The sequence below is a fragment of the Vanacampus margaritifer genome, chromosome 5 (genome assembly GCF_051991255.1).
Source record: "Vanacampus margaritifer isolate UIUO_Vmar chromosome 5, RoL_Vmar_1.0, whole genome shotgun sequence".
Lineage (NCBI taxonomy): Eukaryota > Metazoa > Chordata > Actinopteri > Syngnathiformes > Syngnathidae > Vanacampus > Vanacampus margaritifer.
Genome location: NC_135436.1, coordinates 28,360,829 through 28,386,468, shown reverse-complemented (window position 1 = coordinate 28,386,468; position 25,640 = coordinate 28,360,829). Strand labels below are relative to the sequence as shown.

At 41.5% G+C, this 25,640-nt stretch overlaps 1 protein-coding gene across 2 annotated transcripts in view; it reads left to right on the top strand.

The window, feature by feature from the left end:
* fndc3a (fibronectin type III domain containing 3A) overlaps nt 1-25,640 on the top strand; it is a 59,678-nt gene that overhangs the window by 6,555 nt on the left and 27,483 nt on the right. The window contains exons 1-2 of one of the 2 annotated variants that reach the window (XM_077566328.1): nt 12,442-12,595; nt 16,849-16,924. In XM_077566328.1, coding sequence (XP_077422454.1) covers nt 12,497-12,595; nt 16,849-16,924 — 175 coding nt within the window. In that variant the 5' untranslated portion in view covers nt 12,442-12,496. Of the gene's footprint in view, nt 1-12,441; nt 12,596-16,848; nt 16,925-25,640 lie in introns of those variants that run through there. The other variant, XM_077566327.1, reaches the window with a different exon arrangement.

The following is a 25,640-nucleotide window of genomic DNA, read 5'->3' as shown; positions in this document are numbered from 1 at the left end:
AGTGGTTGACGTGTTCTTCAATTTAAGAAAATGCGTCAATTTGAAAAGCACGTACACACAAAAGTGTGCATTATTCAAAAATGGGTTTGCAGTAATAGGATATATTCGGCTGGGAATTCGTACGCTTAGATGAACCTTCGTCACAAGTCTGATATTGAAGCAGTATCATCAAATCATATACTCACTAATCAGATGAGAGCTGCACAATTTGTCATCTCGAGAAACCCGACGCGCTCGGCCAATTGTTTCAGATGCTAAAAACATGCAGATTACTCACTCACAGTCACTCTTGAAACACCTCAACCGGATTTGATGACAAATTTCTCAAGAGGCAGATGTGCGTTTGTTAGCCAGCACAGCTCCCTGAGTGGGTATTGTATAATATAGCAATTATTTAATGTCACTATAAGTAAGACCGAGTGGCTGTGACTAAGGGGCTGTCACTTTTGACTGCTTTGATTTCTGTGACTTCCCAAACGCGCGGCGTTCGCCTCCTATCGCTTTCCATCGCCTCTTCCAGCTTGAACAATTTGTTCAGATAAGGCTCGCTAATATTAGCCACGGTCCTTGTGGCTTTCCAGCCGTCCTGTCATTTTCCACTGTGGGGAAAAAAAAACCACGTCATGCCGAGCTGTGAGGGTGATCTCACGGAATTCGGTTGCCCTGTTGACTGCGAAAAATAAGAGGTCGCCCGATTACCTGCGCGCGTCACGCATTTGTGTGCTTAGCGTTTTATGCCAACCAGCCAGAGGAATAAAAACACGGCTCTACCTTCCCGCTTGACGTCATTGCCGCACCTCCTGTTTGGGCCAATTTGAGCCGCTGCGTGTGCATGACTGCTGAAGGGCACTGAAATGTGTTCTCATGTGGCGTAATAACACGTATCTGATAACACGGCTCTGTTTGTGGTAACGTACAGACAGTCGCCTCCCTTGGATGCGTCGATATTTAAATCAATGATTTACAATGGGATAAACAATGCACCTTTTTACATATTTCCACCAACAGTGGCCAAAGCCAAGATTGAATTTAATCAAGTGCAGTTATTTGGAATGATATCAAAGGAATAGTAAAGGGATTGAGGCCGAAGGTTGAGCAAAAAAAAACCACAAGTGACATTTTTGTCATTCCAAAAATGTGAAAATCTCCGGTGAGCTGTTACTGATGTGATCTATTCTGATCTGGTTTTTCCATGTGCCACTAATCACCGCAGCCGACATCGCAGCCTTGACAACATTTACAGTTTCATTCCCATGGCGAAAAATAACTTTTGATTGGTTTCGTCAAAAGTAAATTCCTGTCAAACTGAATGATATTCCATTGTCTTTCAGCCTGTTTATTCCGGTTGAGGGGTTTACATGGAGCATTTTCATTTAGCTTGGGCTTCTTGCCTGATTTGTTTCAGAATACAAGGCTTCATGTAAACCGGGCTGTTGAAAACCCACCCTCCATATATATTTTTTAAATTTCCTATACAGTGGTACCTTGACTTATAAGTGAGTTAGTCAGTTTATTTTCTGCTTTATGTTCTGAGTAGGGATGGGCGAGTACCAATACCAGATATCGGTATCGATCCGATACCCGGCCTTATTCAAGGTATTGCTACTTGCGACGTATTTTGATCACAAACTTAAGCCATACATGTTTGACAGTTGCCCATTAAAATGTGCAACCACATATTTTGATTAGTGTTGTTCAGATACAGACGCTCCCCACCTTACGAACGAGTTACGTTCCGGACGATCGTTCGTAAGGTGAATTTGTTCGTAAGTTGCTTCAGTGCTATATTTTGTATTATAATTTATGTTTAAAGCCTATATAAGTATATTGAAGGTTTATATAAGTATGTTTAAGGCTTGTACAAGTAACCTGCATTGGTTTGTACTGAAAAAAAATTAATAAAATGGAGAGAATACGTACAGTACTGTACTGTACTACGTATGTTAGAGAGAGAGCGCGAGAGACACACACACAGTATGTACATGTACGTAATGAGATAAATAAAATGAAGTTTAACTTACTTTTGGAAGATGTACTCGATGCTTAAGGAGATGATGGAGGAGGAGGAGGAAGAGGAGGATTTTATATCATGAGAGATTCTTCGTCGTCGCTGGAATCGGCTTCAAAAGTTATTTCCTGCTTCATGGGGACCGGCGTTTTCTTCCTCCTCCTCCTCCTCGCCACGTTGCTCAGCCTCCAATGAGCTCTCACAGCGCCAATCGTCGGTATTAGTGGCGGAAAGAAGCACTACGCGCAATACAAAATCTAACTTACATTTGCATTTCTTTCCGAACATTTTTCGACATACTGTACGCGCAGAAATGTTCGTATGTACCGTTGTTCGTAACTCGAATGTTCGTAAGTAGGGGAGCGTCTGTACTGGTTTTTGGGCCCTGATTCCGAAATCCAGCTTTGGAGTACGATACCGTACCGATACACTTTTCTTTTCTTTTCTTTTTTTCACAAGATTAAAAAAAAGCTGTCCTGCCATTGGTTCAGAGCATTCAAGGGCCAATAAGATATCTTGGAAAGACTAGAATATAATTTATTTAATTAATAATTGTTCAGCCCCAACTTAGTCAAACTGTTTACATCTGATGATAGGTGCTGATGTTTAGCTATTTAAGATTCATGGCCATTTTTGTCCTGTTGGCATTAAGTGAGGCATCTCTTTCAGTGATTATTTGGGGCGAGGCATTACTATTTGAGGAAATCTCGGAATTCCTAATCCAGTCGTTTTATCATGGCCGTCACATTCTGTGTTTTGGGACATTTCCACCAAAGGTCTTAGGCGCGTACGTATCATGGCAACTGGACCCCGTGGAGTGGTTCGGTCCTGACAAAGCCAGGGCAGGGCTCCCGTGACAGAGAAAATCAGTGACGGTTGAACAAACGGCTCAACTTCCCCACCGCCGTCACCCACCCACCCTCACTGACCTTTTACTTTGACAAGCTGCAAGGACACTTCCTCCTCCTTTCTCCCGCGTCCAGTCTGGACTGCCGGGTATTCGCGCTCGACTGGAGCAGTTATTGTGAGTCAGAGACGAAGCCGCTGTCATGGGGTCATTACCTGAGATGATTAGAGATCACTTTGTTTACAGCGTGATTCACCGCTTCCGTCCATTAACTTTACCCCCAGCCCCTGAAAGGTCTTCCTGCATTTGCTAGTTAAAGTGGCAACAGATGAATCTGTCTGTAAATTTTTAAACCTAGCTAATGGCTCGTGGGCTTGGTTGCTTTTACTATTTAGGTGTTGCTGTGCAGTAAACGGTGTTTTCAACCATTGTGCTTACAGCTTCTCCACATTAGACCCAAGGCTCGAAATACCAAAATTAGCATCGCATGTCCGTCATTTTCCGGTAATTCAACCATAGCGTTTTTCCGAAAAGGCTTAACTGGTTTAGATGCTCAGGCGTTAACGTGGCACAACGCGTTAACTCATTTGCTCCCGGCTGGTTTACTTTATTTTGACTGATTTTGCAAGGCTCACGGAATATTGTGTGCTAATGCTATAAAAACATGGAACCTACCAAAAGAAAGATTAGTCTCTTTTTTTTCATCAGGAAAAAAGTATATTTCTATCTGTTTCCGTTTTGCAGCAATTAGCATTAGAATATAGCTAAGTTTCATCATTATTCACAAATCTATTTCAAATTGTGGGTAAAACAGCTTTGTTTCAACTTGGCCCTGGTTGATCTCTTTTGCTCTGCTACCAACTGCTCTGGACGTTTTTTTGTAATAACTACCATTTCTTCATCCCTAGCGTTAACGTCGCATATGCGCGGGAAGTCGGAGGCCAAAGTGAAGCTCTTTGGTTGATGCAGGGTCAGACAGTAGTTACCTAGAATAGCCTCTTCAAAACAAAATGGCAGACTTCCATTCTCTTTAAAGTTGTGGGTTCTTGAGATTATTTTTTTTTTTTTTGCAGGTCTATTTATGTCAAATATGCTGGCTAAATGTTGGTGCCAGGGGCTGACTTCAAAATTAAATCTTAAAATCAAGCCGCTTTTGGGGGTCACATCCCTACCACAATTCACTTTCACTCTGTTGACTTGTTGTTCCCTGGGTTACTAAGCAGCACTGATGGTTAATTAAATAGCCGTGCTTGTGTTTGCTCAACTGATGTCGCAAAACACTGGGTAATTAATACTAATAAGTTGATACATTAAACAGGCAGTACATAGGCGTGATTGTGTGTGTGTGTGTGTGTGTGTGTGTGTGTGTGTGTGTGTGTGTGTGTGTGTGTGTGTGTGTGTGTGTGTGTGTGTGTGTGTGTGTGTGTGTGTGTGGTCGTGTGTGTGGTCGTGTGTGTGTGTGTGTGTGTGTGGTCGTGTGGTCGTGGTCTGATCTAAGACTAGCGGCCCTGCGTGGGCTCATGTTACCTTAAACGAGTGAGACCACCCTCTGGACTCTGCCGTCTTTGGTGCTCCAGTCAGACAGGTGGAGACAAGGTGCCTGTGTGCTTGAGAAGCTGCAAAAATGTCATCCTGAGCATTGCCTATCAATTTGTTGTGTGTGTGTGTTTGAGAAGTGAGGCAGGGTTGTATGTGAGAGTGAAAGCATGTGAATTTTTGTGTACGTGTGAGTAGGGCTGGGCGATTATGGGGGGGGGGGCGATTATCCTGACCATAAAAAAAAAAAGATTTATGTTCTGATTAAGAATAAATTTCGATTAATTGCCCAACCTTAGGTGTGAGTCATAGTTACATAAGTAATCGAATTTTAATCGTGATCATGGCTGCCGTGATTAAACTAACCGGATCGTCGGCGATATTTACGTTTAAAATGTGGCTGCATATCTATTTAAACACTTTAGCAACCAATCGCCAGGGTTCAAACACATGGTTGAGGCTTCCTTAAGCTGCGTAAAAAAAAAAACATGCAATTGCATCCTGCAGCAGGAGCCTGAAGTCGCCACTCGGCGGACTGATGAGCGCGAGTCATGTGGAGAGATAAAGTACAGCAAAATTTGGAGATAAGACGCATCATGTTGAGGATCGTGTGCCTCAATAGGGATTAACATCTGCGTGATGGCACTCAGCAGTCAGTAGTATTATTTATTCATAATTTCTTCTTTTGAAGTTTAATTTTCAATTTCTACTCAAAACTGTTTACATGCTGTTTATTGAGAAGTAGTAGAATAAAAATAGAATCGTGATTACAACAGTGGTCAAAATAATTATGATTATCATTTGGGCTATAATTTTGCAGCCCCTGTGAGTTTGGTGTGTGAGAGCGTGGGCGTGTGTGTGCGTGAGAGATCACTATTTGTCACCTATTTTGAGGAGGTGGGCAGAGTGTGACTCAGCAGTGCTTTTTGGACACTCCCTTTTCTAGCCCAGAGAGGGAGAGAACAGTGACATTTTCCTCCATCATATTTTGGATATTCTTTGGGGAAAACCCACTGACGCAAATGTCCAAACAGTCCGCGGTGACCAAGCTGTAACAAATCTAAGTCAATGTATTCATTGATGTTTGTATTTTTGTTTATGATCAAGTATGACATTCAAAATGGCTATGAATGTTTTTGTTGCTGATGGAAGGTGGCAGGCACATTCTTTACATTATTTTTTTTCTCTGTATAATCATGAAAGTTGTTCATATTATTGACATTTGCTCTACAAAAATAATCTTTCAAACTGTACTGTATTTTTTAGACCATTGCTTACAATTTTTACACTTTTTTTCTCCCACCATACATATTTTAAAGAGATGCTTAAATACTCCATGCAAATTCAAAAATACATTTAAAAAGTACTACTTTTTTTTCCCCCTTATACAACCCCCTACGTAAGAATTTGAACGCATTTGCTCGCATCAGTGGTTATCAGGCACAATTGCAAGTTACTTAGTTGTTATTACTAGACCCAAATTTGTTAGCTTGCAAGCTAACTGGTGGCTAGCGTGGGGATATATCCCAGCCACCGGAGGCTTTAAGAAGACAGATTATGTGAAACAAAAGTAGGAATGTATAGGCATAAGAAAGATGCTTAAAAGTAGTGTCCTTTTTTGAGCTGGGCAATTACTTTCCAAGTCAGAAGACTCAACTCAACTTTATGTTCCCCAAAAAATTCCACCCCCCAAAAAAAAACTCATGCAAGTGTGAAGACACGTCAATACCTCTTAATAGCGAAACTAGAATATCCCATATTACAAAAAAACTAAATGACAGATAACAGATTTAAGTTAAAAAAATATGACCCCTAACAAACCAGGCAAAACTTGACTCCTCCCCAACATGAAACAATCTTTGTCTCAGTAGGCCACATCATTTAAACAATACGTCTTTGACACCAATTACTTCTTTCCTTCAATCCTGGGCTTTGTCTCCATCTTTTGGCCTCTTAAGGTATTACAGAAAAAGCACAAATACACAAAAAGGTGTTTTTCCCCCTCTAATAATTGAGGATAAGGTGCCACAGGAAAAAAAAAAAAACCTGAATGGGTGTCACTGTACTTTAAGCCCAGTGTGAATAATATGTTCATTTTGTCAGACAATGCTACAGTAACGCAGTGATTCGTCCTCTGACACGGCGACTGACACAGTTTGACGTCCTCACGCTCATTGATGGGAGCATCTCCTCCGCGTTTTGTTGCTAATAATATCTTTAATCAAGGGCTTTATAGCACATCTCGGAACGATTCCTCCTTTCCTCGTACGTTATTCATTCATATGATGCTTCCCAGGGATGATGAAATGGCTTTGAATCATCAATCGTCACACACGCAAGACTGTCGCTGGTTTGTTCCGAGACTGGCAGGATTTTGTTTTTCTCCCCCCGAAGCCCCACCTCCCCCGTGGCATTTGGCTGGCTTCCTGTCCTCCAGCTGCCGTTGTCGCACCGGCGCACGGTAAACAATTAAAGAGGAACAAATAGTGAGAAACCTGAACTCTGAGTCAGAGGCGGCAGCGACACGTCAGCGCTCAGAGCCATGAAATTATGCAGCAGTGGTTGTACATCGCATGCATGTCACTCTCAACAACCAGTAGTAAACGTGTTGGAGGGGATATGTTGGTTATAGTAGTGGGAAGTATCTAATTACAAATACTTTAATTGCTGTAGACTCAGAAATATGTACTTTACTTGACTAAAGTCTTTTTGCTCCTACATCTGGACACAGATATCGGTACTTCCCACTCCGTACTTTGTCTAAATGAGCTTGTTACTTTTTTGAACCTCTGCGGATCATGACACTATGTACAAAAAAACAAACAAAAAAAAAAAATTTGGCCTTCCACGGCCTTATTTATGAGAACAGCTGGATGTTAGCCACAATGATTGTTTGCGAATGCTTTGTGTCTTGCCCTAAAAATCACAAATCTTTGGTGTGCAAAGCTGGTCCATCTCATGCGAAAAGTGAACATACAGCTAAAGTATTATTTTTTTCATCAAATACAATGAGGTAGTGTAGCCTTTTCTTTTTCTTTTTTCCAGAGTAGGGATGTTCTGATCAGGGTTTTATGCTTCCAATTCTGACACCGATCACGTGGATTAGCTGCATGTTTTTCAATTTCACTGCTGCTCACTAATGCTACTTTTAATAACCCATTAATAAGTCTATTTTTTGATTAATGCGATTTTGATTGGCTACACTGCACACAGGCTGGTCACTTGCTGGCTGCAGGCTGCATTGCACGAGCTGCGGGTGATTGTTTTTTGTGGTCGGCAATGAAAGGCATTGATCGACATGTCGATCACATGCTTTAACGCGAAAGTTGGCCGATCACCATCAGTGGCGATTGATTGGAGCGCCACTCGTACGGAGCACGTTTGCCACCTCTGGGAATGGTCACAGTGTGTTAACCCTCTTGTTATGTCGTAGGTCAGATTCACCTCATGGACAGTTGTTTAAAGTAGTAGTTTTTCATTGATGCTCTTGAAATGTAATGAGTCAACGATGGAGTTGATAAGGTGACACACAGTTCATTTTTAGGTCATGACATTTTGGGGAAATTACAGCCGGTGTAAACGGCGTGCCAAACAAATCATGCGAATGACTCGCTGTGGCGTCCCCTGAAATTGAACAAGAAGTTGTCCATTTTGGCTTGGAACAGCTATTTTGGCGCAAATTATATTACATATTCCGACACTCATATTACAGAATTTGCTCAAATGAGCCTCAATCAGAAGCAATCAGTTTGATGGGCTCTGCTAAATTGCAACACTTTTTTTGGGTGGAGCACGGCGTCAAAGTTCGATGCTCATTCCAATGGTCCGCAATGGAAAGACGAGAATGTGAGTGACCGTCATCGCTGCCTGCAGCTTTAACTGCGATTTTTAAAAACGGCAAGTCAACCAGCGTCACCGAATTCACGGTTCATCGTGTTCGGCGTTTTGAGCTTCCACGCTGTATTGTTCTGACGAGTCATCATTCATCTGCTTTAATGCACACTTTCCTCCGCTCTCTGCTCCCCTAAGATAATTATAACAGTCTGAAAATGAGAGCAGGAAGCGAGCGCGGAACAGTGCTCAGCCATCTGTGTGGAGTAACCTCTCTCTCTCGCGCTACTATTTCAGAGTCTGTCAAATTCAGACAACACTGCTGACTTCTTAAATGGCTCCGTAATTGCTGTGCAGACGCACTCAAACGTTTCCCCGTCAAACATCAAAACTTTGCAATTCAAGGCGAAAGAAAGAAACTGCCTTAAGGGGACACTAGCTGATCCATTTTGGCTTCTCCTTGCCTTGTGGTGTCAGAACGGGTTTGAAACCAGACAGGTGGAACACTTCCCTAATTTGATTTGTGTTGAAGTGTAATCGCATATTAATGCGCCGCTGCTAACAAAATTAATTACACTTACTCCCCCCCTCCTTAAAGTCATCTGACGCCATAAGCTCATTGTGCTTGGATGCTCCTCCCCATTGCAGCGGGGCGGCTATTTTGGTTTAATTCCTTTAAATCCGGCTTTGATCACTTCACACGGAGTGAAATAAACAGCAGGATTCCTATTAGATTTATGTGAATGAGCCACTCGAGGGGCCAGCAGCGTCACGGTGTGTGCGTGCGCGTCAACTTGGCACGGGCTACTCCTTGCTGTCGCTTTAAGGAATAAGCCATTCAGGATGAATGAGGGCAGATGTTCTAGCAGCAGTTAGCTACACAGAAATGGGCATTAATGTGACCCTGTTACACATGCCGTCTCGTTGAAATGCCACGACCACGACATCCAAAGTTGATCAATCCGTGCCATGACAGTGGGTGACTTTCAAGTCTAATTCTGAAACAATCGGTACTTTTTACTTAACTCATTCACTCCTAGACATTTTCACTGAAGCAACCCCCTTCGCCCCCGACTGTTTTACTTGATTTTGACTTATTTTGCAAGGCCCACAGAATATTGTGTTCTATTGCTATAAAAACATGGAACCTACTAAAATAAATAATAGTCTCTTCTTTCATCAGCAAAAAAAAGCATATTTCTATCTGTTTCCATTTTGCAGCAATTAGCACTAGAATATAGCTAAGTTTCATCATTATTTACAAAACTTTTTAAAACTGGGGGAAACAACTTTTTTGCAACATGGCCCTGGTTGATCTCTTATACTCTGCTGCCACCTGCTGGCCGTTTTTGTAATAACTACCATTACTTCAACTGTTCATTTCAGTTCAAAGGCTGCATCAAAGCCTTCTGTCTGCTCTAGCACAAAAAAAAATCATGAAAAAGTATAAATACGTTTTTGGGACACTGGTAATATTTAAAATAGAACATATTTATATGTTTTTGGAAGCAAATGTAATAATAATAATGCATCAGATTTATATGGGGATTTTTCATATCTCAACATTTTCACCATCATAGTTTTTAATGGTCTCAAATCAGCCTGACTTATTGTCTTATAACTTTGTCTTCTCAATAAAAAACATAACAGACATAGTTTCATGTATGACCTGTTAGCTAAACTGTAAAGTTAATGTAGCTTACGTGTTTTTGTGGGTTTCAGTTATTTATTGTCGTGTAGTCTCTGTGTTTTTGATTTGCCAACCTGGTATGCTGCCATTCTGTTTTATTTAATTTTTTGGGGTCAAGCGTCTCATGTCATTGACCGTGTCAGTTTTTATAGTTGCATACTTGTAACGTAGGCATCTGTTCGGCAGAATGCATTTGTGCTTTTGATATTTAATTGTGACACTCTCATTATATTATATTACAGCATCCAGATGCTTTCCTAAGCCACGGTAATTAATTTCCGCTTCTAATTCCATTTACACTTTTGTGGAGATGGAGACTGAACTGGAGGATGTTTAAAGAGCAACACTGTCACCTTGTGGTGTTTTATAGCCACTTTAAAGTGTTGTCTAATGCAGTGATTCTCAACCACTGCGGGATGATAGAAAATATTCACTTACAGTATTTGCTCCCTAAACTGTAGTTTTTTACTGTAAAATGTGTCTTTGTTTACAGCTCTATGCCAGCAATGTACTGTGATAAGCAGAGCAACTAAATGTTCTTCCACTAGATGGCACAAGGTACAGTTGACCTTTTGGGGCAGCATGGAGTAGTCGTCTCCCATCTGTGAGGTTGTGGATTCGATCCTTACCCCTGGTGGTCATGTTAAAATGTCCTTAAGCAAGACACTGAACACCTTGCCTGGCAGTAGCCGATCATCGGTGTGTGAATGGGTGAATGGGAGTCATTGTAAAGTGCTTTGGGCACCATATGGTGTAGTTAAAAGCGCTATACAAAAAGCAGTCCATTTATCGTTTGTATTCACCTGTTGCCATTCATATGAGAGAATAATAGCTTTGTGTTAAATGCGCCCGCATTTCACACTAAGTACATTTGTGAGTAAATTGAGACATCATCGTTTCATTATTCTTACGTTGTGTGACGTTTTTGGCCGGTGGCGTGCCTTTAATCAGATAACAATTTTACAAATATATTTAAAACGGTTTATTCATATACTTGTTTATTGTGTTGTATTAATAAAATGTCACATTTGAAAAATAGTGTTAATGTTTTAGATATACATTTATAAATATGTACAGTATTTATTATATTTGCAAAATAATATATATATATATATATATATATATATATATATATTATGAAATAATTTATTATCAAATGAAGTTCAAATAATTATTTTTGCTTGTACAGTTTAAATTGTCAAATCGCTTATAATTAACGTTACAAATTAATAATTTTACATAGGTCTATTCTTCAAACTAATTTTTGTGTTGATTGTAATTGGGTTATAAATATTTAAAATTATTAATTATACTAGTAAATTGAACACTTAGTGTACGTTAATTAATTTTTTTTAGTGATGCATACACATTCATATTTCATATTATTATTCATATTCATATCATTCATTTCTCAACAAGAAAATATTTTCATAATCATAATGAAACTTTTTTTTTTTTTTACAGTCTCCAAATGGCTTAACAGATTCGCCTGTTAAAAATAAATACATTAAAACATTTTTAAAAATTACACATTTCTGCGCGTCACTCACATCCTTTGATTTAAAACTTTTGTTTAGCATTTGAGCCATATTTTTTTGCAGGAAATTGTATTCCACAAAGATATTGGACTTTTTTTGGGGCGTTGGAGGTTGAGGGGCGAGCACGAGAGGGGGAGCCAGCGTAGTCATTTATATAAGTCAGCCTTAGAAGCTGCGCGTCGCCTTCATGCCTTTTCCGTCGCCGGAGCCGGTTGTGGATTTAACAAAAAGGAACAAGGTAGCAGAACAAAGGACTCCCCGTGCTGCTACAGTTTGTCGACTCAGCCAACGGAGCGCTATTGAAATGAACCCCATTAGCAGGCACAGCTGGCTGCGAGTGTGCTGGCACGCTAGCAGAGGCAGGGTATCTTCACAGAGTTAATCCAGCCTCCTTTCCCCCCCTCTTAGACGTGCTGATAAGGCTTCCCAGCCATTGCGTGAGGGTCCGCCGCGGACGAGTGCTTATTTGTTGAAGGGTGGTTGCTGTGGATACGGACGACAGGGAGCGCGGAGCCAGACTGAAGTGCGAGGGTTTTAGCGGCTGGGAGATTTACGCCACTCCTACCTTGAAAGCCAAACCCTCTTTCACTCCGAAATCCCAGCTCGCCTCCTCCTGGATGTTGCGCGGGGAGGGAGTTGGTAGAAGTGGCACCAGGATCGGCCCCGGCTAGGGGACCCCGGCGCATTTTTTTTTTTTTTTCTTCTCTTGTTTCCGCCAAAAAGCAACGCCTGGATGAGGAAAAAGCGATGCGGGCGACAGTAAGTAGCAGCTTTTTATTGGGGAGCGGGGGGGGCTAAATGTCACAGTAGATTTCCTCGGGCCGACGCCACCTGACTGTGACGCGCCTGCCCACTTTGACTCAATTAGACCTCCCTTAACCACGCGGCCCACCTCCCCTTCAAGCCCGCCGCCTCCTCCTTGCTGACGTGTGGGGGTGTATGAACCTACGAAACGCTCTGTCTGTGTGTGTGCGTGTATGTGTGTGGCAGTCAAAGGGCTCTTTCCCCGTCGCTGCCAAGCACATGAATGGGAAGCAGTGTTGGCAATGGAGGTGCTGATGATTCCCGAGCGGCACGAGAACCGCAGCCCGAGCCCAATGCTGGGGGACTGTCGGTTCTATGACAACGTCTTCCACAAGAGCGAGGTAACCAAAAAAGCTTCTTGCGTTTGCTCGGGAAGTTTCAAAGTGGAGAGAATGACGACCCAGGGAGGTTTTATGGACATTTTATGAGGGATATTTTGAGTTTAAAAAGGATTTATTGCTCTGTTATTTATCTGTGGCACAGTTTGTCTGTGGCAGGGGTGGGAGTGAACAGCATTTAAAGCTTTGCTGTTGTTTTTCAAACCCCTGGCCTTTGGTGTAGTTGTTTACTTGCTTGACAGTGTAAATGGTTGTCTGTCTGTACGACCAATCAACGGTGGAGTCTCTGAAGTCAACTGGGATTGGAGGCTTCAGCTCTCCGAGACTCTCAACAGGATAAGCGGTTCATATTTGTAGTTCACAAATTCATCTATTCGATCCTTCGTGATTAGTTTTCACAATTGGTGTGTATTTTGTGTATTGCCAAGGAATAGTGATGAATCTTACCTGTTACTTTAAAACTTGCGATAGCACTCGGGGAGGAGTTTTGCCTGGGTTTTTATGAGTTTGAAATAACATGAAAAGTGTTTTTGGATCATACGTTTGTGTAATATATAGGGCTGCAGTTAGCTAAAATAGATTATTCTACCAACCATCCCATCGATGAATTGTGGGACTCGGTAAAAATCATTTTTCCATTATTAACTAATTCACTCCCAGCCAATTTCACTGAAGTAACCCCCTTCGCTCCAGGTTGTTTTACTGGATTTTGACTGATTTTGCAGGGCCCACAGAATATTGTGTTCTATTGCTATAAAAACATGGAACCTACTAAAATAAATAATAGAGTCTCTTCTTTAATCTGGTGAAAGTATATTTCTATTTGTTTCCGTTTTGTAGCAATGAGCATTAGAATATAGCCAATTTTCATCATTGTTTACAAATCTGTTTAAAACAGTGGGGGGGGAAAGCTTGTTGCAACATGGCCCTGGTTGATCTCTTATACTCTGCTGCCACCTGCTGGCTGTTTTTGTAATAACTACCATTGCTTCAAGCGATCTCTTCAGTTCGACGGCTGCATCAAAGCCTTCTGTATGCTCTAGCAAAAAAAAAAAAAAAACGTATACATGTTTTTTGGGACCATGGTATTATTTAAAAAATATATATAACATTTATACGTTTACGGGAGCAAATAAGTTAAGCAACAAAATGTGAGGTGTAGGTATTATTTTTTTGTCCATTTGGGGTCCCCATGTTCATGTTCTACACTGATATCTGTTACTGAATTTGTTTTGGCTGTAAAAAGTTAGCGCGTCTGCATTTTAGTCGTTGGACTTCTGTAGCGGCCGTAGTAGCCAGTGTATGAAGGTGCTACTATATGTCTGAAGTTCTTATAGTTGAGTTTGTCAGTCAAGAACTGTTCTTACTAGCCATTTTAGCTTTAGTCTTCATCTAAAGTCATGGATTTAATCTGAAGATGCCTTCTGCAGCCCCCAAAAAGGCGATTCAGACTAAATAATAATTAGCAAATCCAAGAGGGCCTTTGCAACTCAAAACGGTTAAAAGTTGTTTTTTTGGTATAAAACTTCTTCTGTTTGGCGTCACAACAATGACAGTGGTTCATTTAATACATTTTCACTGAAATGCTGCAGCTTGTTTTACTTCACCCTCCTGTAATGTTACAAGTTCAACTGACCTATTTTGAAAGGGTTCACTTGACGTATTTACAACGTCAATGAAAAAGTCGAGTGAAAAATCCTTTTACAGCGTGATCCTTTTAAGATAAAGAATTAATGTTAACATTTCTGAAATTTGGGTATATTAAACAGTCCTTTTGAAACAGGGTCTTGACTGTTAGACCTATTTGCAAGGGAAGATATGACTAAATCCCATCTTAATGGAACCAGAAGTTACTTTGAATAGAAAAAGAAAAGTTCTGATTTAACCCTCCTCCTATAAAGCAGGTCAGGTCAAATTGACCCAGAAACATTATTGCTGTTCCTGAGAAATGAACATAAAAGCAGAGTTGAAGCCTGTAAAATCTGTATTTGGACATACATTTTCAGGGCAAAATATGCCTTAAATATTGCCATAAAATGATGGTAGTGCCACATACCTAGACCTCGTTTCAGCAGAAGTTTAGGCCTTGTTCAGATTGGCAGTCCAAATCCGATTTTTTGCCCATCCAGGTTGAAAGTGGATGGCTCTTTTGTAGTCTGAACAGTCACAAAGCACATGAAAGCCGATTTTTGCGGGATGAATTGAAAGTAGTTTCATATCCGATTTAGACAGGACGGATTTGACTGTCCTGACGTCACTACGTGTGCAAAACCAATGCGCTGGCGCTGTCAATATCCAATCGGTTCGCTGCCCGGCAGTCAATCGCCTTGACGGCTTCACTGCCCCGTCGGCTCCTGTCATGCTCAACCGGAAATACACTGACAGTTTACGTTACTTGCGCTGAAGCCGGTCTCGCTACCCCATCAGATCTTCACATGCGCAACCGGAAATAGTGAGATATATCTGTATTTAATAGATAAATAGTGAGTGCCCGGTCATAGCTATAGATATATGGTCGTTAAAAAAATGTATTAAATTAAATTAAAAGAAAACCGCTTAACGCGCTTGCGAGGAACGGGAAACGCTACACGCACTGGGCGCCTCCTCAGTTCGACGCCGTTGCTACAGCAACCTGTCAGATGGGTCAATAATGTGGCTCACTCTGGACAGGGCCAGATCAGATTTGGACACTTGCTAAAAACAGTCTGGACGGTCAACCCTAAAAATCGGATTTGAGGAGGAATCCGATTTGCCTGCAGTCTGAACGCAGCCTCAGAGTTTAAGTTTTGCTTGGTAAGAGAAGAAAATTCAGTAGACGTTTGTGTTAAAAATAAGCAGATTCATTTTACCCTCCTGTTATGGTGCAGTTCACATTGACCCAGGGTCATTTATGGTTGTTTATGAAGAAAGACTGGAACATGAGGTTGAAAGTTGGTGCATTTTGGATTTCTTATCAAGTTTTGGGGAGTATATATGATATGCCCAAAATGGTGTCATAATGGGTGACGTTACCTCACTAGATTTCATTACGGCTAACATGAAATGATCAACTCATTTTCAAGCATCATAGTAAGAGCATAGCATAAAAAGACTCATTTAAGTTTATATCAACAAACAAGCGAACGGCTAAAACTGAGAATTTGGCCGTGTTCAATCATTTAGATTTTTCCTGGCATCATAGCAGATGACTGAGAAAATGTCTCAAGCTGTTTAGCAGTGTTACTGCCTTTTATTTTGGTAGGTTTCTACTTCCTGGTTTGTGTTCCCATTGTCTGCAAGGACTGTCAGCTGCCGTTGACCAATATTTATGTACAAAGGACATTGATTTGGCAATCGTGTGACTCGGTCTCATTAATCTTTTTGGCAAAAAAGCGAAGACGTTAGCTTGCCATGCTATGTTGAGCGGACGTGGCTATGGCAAGATAAGACCACACAAGGGTTTATTAACTATGGAGATGCGTAGCAAGCAACACTTTTTATTTTTTATAAGCCTGGATAGCTTCTTTTATTGCTAGTGTATCGTTTATCCAAGCATGGTACAATGATGCCGCAGTGATAGTTTGCAAGGGGAATTTTGCTGTCCTAGATTTTCGATCGAATGCAGTAAAAGGCAAAACCATGTGACAGGGGACTTCCGTCAACAAATACAAAAAAGGACAGCTGTCTTATGGCTTATTCAGCCACAGGGAATGGAACTTTTGTTTACCTCTGCACTCTGTTAAATAACTCTCAGCATTTAATGAGAGCTACTTTGTTAAAGAGATGACTCACTTTAATTGTTTTCAACTCCCAGGTCCGCCATGTGCTTCTTTTGATTTGCCACCTTTTAATATTTTGACAGATTTTATTGGTTGCCTGTTAGCAAATGTGTGTCGATAGACCCAAAAAGGTTATCAAAGAAACACATTTCACTTTCACGAATGAGAGAAATCTCGAAAGAAGCTGCTGTAGACCACAACTTGCCCCCCAGAAGCTCGCACGCAGTTTAACCGACACCAAGTCCTGATGACTCTTGCTAGGCCACACCCCCTTAAACACACACACATCCAGCACACAAATACTACAGTATGTACAGCAATTACACTTTGTATAACCGGTGAAAATCAAGGTGCCGTTGCATTCCTGACTGTATGCTGTGGACTCAACTTCTGTTCACTGCTCTAATAAACTCGTTTTAACAAGTACATTTTCCATGTTTTTGGAGCCAGTGTGTTTTTATTTTTCCGTCTTGCTAAATGTTTTTCCCCTTCTCCTAGGTAATCCTGGTGCAGGTAAACCCAGGTGAGGCCTTCACGATTCGACGAGAGGATGGTCAATTTCAGTGTATCACAGGTAAGGAAGTTCTGCGTATCTGACCTTGTAATGATGAACTTTAGCTTTGAAATGATCCCCTTTCACGCAGAGAATCCTGCACATTTGACAAAACAGAAGACGTGGCATTTTTCTACAATGCCATTCACACAGGATAATCTAACCATGATTAAATGTCTGGAAAATTATTATTGTTCTGTAGTTTTTGTGAGATCATTAAGCATTTTTTCTGTTAAGCGCTTCAATTGTGTTTTTCCCTTCAAAATCTTGATTGGGTATCAATAATCTGTTACTCAAGTCGGTCTTCCAACCCGTCTGGTTCCGATGGAAACTCTGTTTTGTCTTCTTAATGTGGCGAAATACGTTTTCCTGCTTCCTCCACTTCCAAACCATGGATTCATTGATGTGGAATTCTCTCGCGGCTGTACAACCGCGTTACTGATAGCTTGCAGTTTAAATTGTGCTTTCATAAGCATGTCTATTCGCTGTTGCCATTTTCGGGGGTCCTTAGCCAAACCGATGTTGTTTTGCACAATGTAATCATCTTTAGCGTCTGCATGCCATCCTCTTTCACGCCCACCCTTGAATCTTTAGCGTTCGCACGCCAACCTCAATCACGTCCTCCTTTCCTGTTATATAAGCAATGTGTTGATGCGAAATGCTCCGACAGTCATTCAAGCAGAGCGCTTACCAAAGTCGCGCAACAACTTTTACAGATTTTGGAAATCAGTGCACACAAAAGGCGTACCCTATTATAAGGAGCCCCGTCGATTTTTGAGAAAATTCTTAAGTGCACCGTATGGTTGTAAAAATAACAGTAATTGAATCAAAAGTTGAAATATGATGTTTTACCATCAAGAGGCACGAGACTTGCTTGAGCATAGTAGAAAAAAGATGCTTACATCTGTGGCCAAATGCGTACTAATTGCAGGGTTGCTTTACCTAGAGTGCGTACATTCCATTAAGTCAATGGGTGAATCTGCACAGCCAAAAAAGTGTGTTTTTTTTTTCGACTTTAAGCACTTTGAGAATAAGAATAGCTAATTTTAGGAAAATTGATAGACTATTGATAATATAAATGCTCAATTGGATGGATAAAAAAAAAAATTTGATAAAATGTCACGAGCAGTGTGCGTCCCGCAGGCCATACTTCGCCCACCCCTGCTACGATGGATTGGAAACATAACATCCAGTTGGGGATATAATACACTGTGAGCTTTGGCACTCGCTTTGGGAACCTTCTGGATCAGTGCCTCGTATCTCATTGTTGACAGACAATGCTATTTCTTCTTGTGTGCGTAGCCGTCGCCTATACCTTGTGACACAAATGAATAAAGATGAGACAAAAAGCCAGTACAATAGGCCCCGGGCATGCCAGGTTTGGATGACGAAGGACTTGAGGCAGTGATCTAAAATGATGCGCCCAAAAAAAAAATAATAATAATTAAAGCCGTGCCTGGCTTCTCCCCACTCAATGCCCGAGTGTGCCGCTGGCGCACCGGCCGCACATTACAAGCCGCATAAAGCGGCCTAATAGGGGCTGAGCATACATAGTGTCTCTGTCAGAGTGGGGGAAAAAAGAGCTAAAGAGGTGCCTACTGTAGATCAGTGTGGCTGCTACTAACTGGTCTGTCACAGGGTGCACTCATCTCTGTGACGCGAATAGAAGGATGACTCACCGCTTGCGTCGCAGGAAGGCAGAAGAGGAGAGTGTGTGTGTGTTTGTGTGTGCTTCTGTTTGGTTGGTTTGTTTTGCCATGTCCTCACCAAGGTTGCACGATACACCGGTACTAGAACAGTACAGCGATACCTCGCCCTATAAATGAGAATACCACAAGGAAGGGTGTATTGAAATAAATTTGAATTGGAAAATAGATTTTGTTTCAATAGAACTTAATCGAATTGTTCCATTTTAAAATGTAGCATCTTTGAATCATTTTGCACCCCTACGTATCGTGAGTGGTATCGAAACGTCTTTTGTGAGAGATAGGATGAAACCGATTGTTGCTGATGATTTGTTACTTTTAATTTAAAAGGGAAGTCACCACCCAGCCCCACCCACCCCCACCCCCTTTTTTTTTTTGCAATAGTATTTTCTATGCATCCCCTCTAGTCTAAACACGGCATTCTGATTAATATTCTGTTAGTGGAATATGAATAAAAATTCACCCATTTTTATCCATCTCAGGGGGCGGCCATTTTGCTCCTTGCTGGAAAACGAAAATGGCATCACAGTTGATCGGAGCTCAGGTAACGGACAATCAAGGCTCAGCTAGCAAAATGACCAAACTTAGAAAACAGGTGAGCTGTGATTGATCGTTACCTGAGCGTTTTCAGTTGACAGCAAGTGGCAAAATGGCCGACCCCTGAGATGGATAAAAACAGCTGGATTTTGCAGCTTTATTCATTTTCCACAAACTCAATATTAATCAGAATTGCCGCGTTTAGACTAGTAGGGCAACATACTTGTTGTGAAGGAAATGTTTAGCCCGACTTCCCCTTGAATTAACTTCAATAGTTTGGGCTTTGGAGAGCTTTTAAAGTTGTTACATACATATGAATAAACATGACTAAAGTGACAGCCGTACAAGAGGCTAAGTCTGGTCGCTTCAAGCTGTTTATTAATCAACCTGAGAGTTTGGGCTTGTAACCTAAATCCCCATTCGCTATTCGTGTTGACAGCAGCGAATGATTTTTCCCCCCCCCCCTATTAAAAATACATCATAGTCCAACAGATGAAACATCCAATTTGATCAAAATGGTGAACGCGGTGCCTTTTTTATAGCTCTTTATCTACACCATGTGGTGCCCAAAGTGCTTTACAAAGTCTAACAAACAGTATTTGAAAAGTATTTATTGAATCACAAAATACAGTAAGCTGGTGCATTTTGGCTGCCGCTTCTAACACCGGAAAAGTTTTTTTTGTTGTTGTTGTTGTTTAAAATGGCTTACTTTCGCTATGATTCCTCGCCGTGTTGTGGCCCAAGGTGCAACCTTGCTCGGTTTTCGTGCCTATTGGTGGTGTAAGTGGATCCTTGTTGCCGCGCACCAGCTGCAAAGGTTGTTAGTTAGCATGTAGATGTCTCTCCAGGCCTAAACTCTCTTCATTTGTGGCTGTGCGTGACGGAGTGATTAAAAGGCAGACAGCGGGCTAGCTACGGAGGTGTTAAACACACTGCCGGGCTAGCAATTTGCGCACACTCCCAGTCACTGCGTATTTGTGGAAAGACTGAAAGCTTGGACGAGCGCGCAGTGTTTGGCTTTAGCGTACTTTATTCTAGAGGCGTAACAATCGATTAATCGACCCATGTGAAAGCACAGATCACCTGTCAGATCAGTGCAATGGCGGACCAGTTGTTTTTTCGGTTGATACGTTCCTCTTTGCCACTTGTTAATCAGGCTGTCTTTCACACCATCTAGATTGATACATTGTCTGGCTAGTTCATAGCTGTAGCCTCTTTTGGTCCTGTAGAGCCTGATACAGATGTGTGGCGTCCTATCTGATTGGCTCCGTGTCCTCATCCTACCCACTTTGTCAGACACTTGTGTGTGTGTGTGTGTGTGTGTGCGTCTGTTCGCTCTGGTGCCAAAAGCAGCGAGACACTTCGCATGGGTCCTGATGGCGCTGCAGATGCGCCTAGTCTGTTTTCTGTCCGAGGGATTTGAAGCGGACCCCCGGTGGCTGAAAGAGATCAGCCAGCCATACACTGTTGAGTGTCTGATAAAAACGGCATTCTCGCAGACATCAGGGAAGTCCGCCCAAGCATTCGGGGAGGCTCCATTTTTAATTGGTTATTGAAAATCTAGGCTCAGTTCTAGAATGGGAAATAGAAAAAGGTTGATGTTTAAATTTAAATGTTTGGTCAACCTAGCATGTTTTGTTTGATTATATTTGTCCGATGTAATATGGCTCATTTGATGGATCGGGATCTCGGGCTGAACTGATTTTGACCACTAACAAGCTAACCTGTCTTTACTAATGCTAGTTGTCTTACTGTCACGTTATCCCAAACAATTAAATACAGTGGTAAATATTTGCATGGCCAGGAATGTAACAAAATGTACTCAACTTAATAATGAATTTTCCTATTTTAATGAATTCAAATGCCATGAACCTGTTCTAATCGCACCAAAAAAAAAACTTTTTTTGGTTACATTTTGAGTAAAGAAAAATGTGGGTTTTTTTGGATTTCAGATTGACAATTGAAAATTGAAGGAGCAACTAATACTTGTTGGTTTTGTCAGGCATAAAACAGAAATGTCATTCTGATCTCGTTTGCTGTTTGAAATCAGAATCCTGGTTGCAGCAGGTGTATTTTTCCCCCCACCTTTCCACTGGTTGCGTAACAGACGTCACCCCCACCTCACCCAAATCTGCATCATCCCAGGCCTCGGCATATCTGACACCGGCGTTTCGGGTGCCGTTTTGCATTTTTATGAGATGTAGCAGCATGTCAATTAACTCGTGTCTGGTTTAGTCAATGTAAGCAGCTGCTCTTGCCGCACAATTACTCCAAACTTTGATTTGTTTCATTGTTTGAGGGCTTCCTTCTGAGCCGGTTTAACTCCAAGACGCTGAACCCACATCACCCTCTTTCACGAAGATTAAAAATGCACAGAGACAAAGAAAGTGAATAAGACCCACTGTGTCAGGATTTAACACCTACCTAATCTTTGAATAGGAAAAATAATAATCTACGAGTAACACTGCCTCCACAACAATAAATGTAAAAAGTAAAAGAAATTCAACCGAAAGAAATTTCAGCATCACACACCATCTTTCCCTCACAGCCCTGACACAGAGTTGTCATTGTTGCCGACAGGACGTCATGTGTCACAAAGCTCCTAGTGTGGGCTGGAGGAACATACAGTGCTGTATGCTGAGGACAGTATAGAGTTTTTTAAATGTATTTATTTTTTATGGCGTTTAATGTTTGGTGCCGTATAAGCCCATGTGGGCTGGGTGTTCTATTGTATGCATGACAAAATAGGAAAACATTTCATCCATTCATTCATTATATGCCTTTATATATGATAGTTTGTCGTCCACAAGCTGTGATCTTTTTTTCAGAGGTAACAAAAATATTCACACTTTGTACTCTTAAGTTAAAATACAGATAATTGCCGTTATTTCCTTTCAGCTTGTTGCATTAGTGGTCTTTGGCCTTGGCACTCAACACGCAGACTGGCTAATGGTGCGCCAGTTAACAGCTAGCTGCTAACCTGGGATCACAACAGTCAACTCTACACTGTCTTTTGCTGACTCCCATATCACTCACCAAACCAGGCTCCACTTTTTAAAGCCACACATACTGAAATTCACAGACATTATAATGTGGACCGTGAGTATGGCACCACCAAGAGGACAACAAATAATATCTACACCTCACATGCACGTTTTGTTATAATAATGCAAAATCAATTTTTACGATGGGATTATGGGTTGAATATTTTATTCTAAAAATATTAAGATACTTGTAGCCCTACTTATACAACCATTAAAAAAAAAAAAAGTAGTAGTAAATTTCTACCTGTCTTATCCAAAGAAATGGCAAAACCGAAATAGAAAAACAACACATGTGTATATTGTAAGTATGCAACGTTTGTGTTGCGCGTAAGCCTTGCATAAAATGGCTTGGAGTGGACATTTTAGATTAAAGCACAAATGTAGCACGCCGGCACGTCCCCCCTTCATCACTCGCATCCTCTCCCCAGCTCGACCCCGTCGCATATGGTTCACCTAATTGACCCAGCAAACATCACATTAGCCGCATTAGTACGTTATTTTTATGTTCGCCACCGCCCCCGCCCTCAACTTCAAGGAGATGCTCGTGTTCATTCACAGCTTCAACGGCGAGTAGCTCCAAGGATGACTGAGCTTGTGACTCATTCTCCCACTGCTCCGTCGATTGGAGGGGGAGGCAGAAACGGTGGGGGAAAAAAAATTGATAATGTTTTCCCATCTAAGTTTAGTCGACGAGGAGTGTCCACTTTATTTTTGTGTGGGCTTGTAAACATCAACAACAAATGCATATAGGCACTGGTCCCTGTGGCAATGGCCTTCCTTTCATTGGAGCGCTGTCTGGCTTGAAACACTCCCGCTCTGTAATACGCACAAGCATGAAGGTTACTGTTAACGTCATCCACGCCGGCAAGACTGCAGGAGCCTCTGTAAAATATCGGAGACAAAGGCTGTGTTCCAAATCATTCGCTCGTTCCCTACTGCCTAGTCATTATTTTGTACAGTGATTTCCATAGAGTTGACTACAGCCCTAATCCTAACCAGTGTTCCTTTTGACAAGTTTATTTTCTCAAAAAACCCATTTTCTCCACATTTGGTCAGAAACCAACCCACGCTCTCCTGCTAAAGAACAGAAAGAAGTAGAACTGAACTTTTTTTCAGGACACCGAATTCAAAATTCAGACTTTAAAGTGAGAATTCTGATTTTGTGACATAGATTGTGACGTTAATTGTGGGGGAAAGTCAGAAATCAGAATTCTCACTTTAAAGTCAAAATGCTGAGAATAGTCAGAATCCTGCCAACCTTTTTTTCCCCCCCTTTTCACTGGCCCTAATCCTTTTCCGTAGATCAGTCAAAATGCTCTAAAACAGCTTGCAATATAGGGGACTCTGGTTTAAAAAGGCCTATGATCAGGGCCGCTTCCTGGCTTTTCCTTTTTAAGATGCGCTTATGTCTATTGTCTACCATAATTAATAACTCATTTGCTCCCAAAAACCTATAAATATGTTGTATCTTTAATGTTTAAGTGTCCCAGAGACGTATTTATACGTTTTTTTTTTTTAATGCTAGAGCATACAGAAAGCTTTGATGCAGCCTCTGAACTGAAGACAATGCTTGAAGCAATGGTAGTTATTACAAAAAACGGCCAGCAGGTAGCAGCAGAGCATAGGAAATGAACCAAGGCCATGTTGGAAAACCCCCCAATTGCTCACAGTTCTAAACAGATCTGTGAATAATGATGAGAAACTTTGCTATATTCTCATGCTAATTGCTGCAAAATGGAAACAGATAGAAATATACTTTTTTTTCCCCTCATGAAAGAAGAGATTTTAATCTTTTTTTTGGTAGGTTTCATGTTTTTATAGCAATAACACTATTTGTGGGCCTTGCAAAATCAGTCAAAATCCAGTAAAACAGCCAGGGAGGGAAAGGGATTGTTTTAGTGAAAATGGCTGTGAGTGCAAAGTGCCAACTTGTAATTATTATTTTTTTTTTATTGACAGTCTTGTAGTTGGCCTCTGAATGCAGCGCTTTGTAATTATTAACCATTATCAGTTCATTTGTCTGCCTTCCCCATGCTCTTTTTTTTAATGTGCATACTAAGTCAATTTATTAGCCATGATTAATTAGCAGACTCGCTGCGTCTTGACAACTAGATCTATGTGTGAAATGCCTTTTCAAATATTGACATCTTCAAGCGCGGCAAATCTTGCTCTATTTGCATGTAATTGGGGGATTTTATACTCGAGTCAGCACCATTTTCCTGGAATATTTCAGTCGGTTTGATGCTGACTCCTTGATGAAAGTCTCTCCTGGTTTCTTAGAACGTTGTCAATACAGCTTCTGACTTCTATCTGACTGAATTCTATCGCGCTAACCAGGATGAGAACAAAAGCGTTTTAGAAATCAGTTAAGCTTTTAAAAATCGCTATATCAGTAACGCCGCTCAGACCCGCAAGGAGGGAGGGGAAGCTTTTGGACAGATGATGTGACTTTGACGATTGATGACTGTGTCGCCTGAACCCGTCTCCCACGGGTCAAATGGCTACTCATCTTGGCTCGGTGTCAGTCTGCACTTTTGTGGAGGAGGACTGATGGTTTTTATTATCCCCCTCGCTGGCACTCTATAGCCACGTCAGCACAGCCAATGTTCCAGTTGATTTAGGGGGAGGGGAGGATGGGGGGAAAGGGGGTGTGGTCCGTTCTATCTGATCTCTGTCAGAAGTTGTGCGTCAGACTGATGTAAAACGAGTAGCTCCCACCTTCTCCTCCCACCGTGTTTGTTACCTTAAACAATGCCGTCTCCCATTAAGCCACCATTCTGCGCTACAAAACTAAGTCATATAGAATGTAATGTAATTTGTCATAAACTGTACGTCCTCTTATCCAGCATCAGCTAATTTGAATATTCTCATCAGTCGTAGGCAGGTGCACCACAGAGCGTCATCTATTAGTTAATAAAAGAAGGGGGGGAAAAACTACACTTGGATGTTTTTGTTTTGTGATGTGATTTCAATAAGGGTTGAGTCAGCGCAAGCGCTTTCATTCAGGCTGCACTCGGCCACGTTCCCTCCCCTGTGATGGTTTTCCCTTCTCACCATCCCCACCACGTGTTCTTAAGTACGGAGTCATTTCTTCACCTTTCACTCAGGCTGGCTTTAGCACACTTCGAGGGGGACACGTTCTTTCTCACCTTTTTTTTTTTCTTGTCAGATTACACTCCTTAGCCGGTTGTCCAACACGTACCTGCAGGACATGATCGGTTTAGCATCAGAAGCAACCGGTGGTTCTGTTTCTTACTCTAGGACACTTCGACAACCGCTGGGTTGAGAGACAACCACCATACCACTGGGTCATGCCTATGGAGGACCAAAACTACCCAAATTTTGGCAGTTTTGTTCCATACTGCCAGGACGAAATGTTATTTAAATGAGGGGGCGATCTTAAGATTGTCTTAAGTTGGACTCCGCCGTTGCAAAGTGCCTTTCAATGGT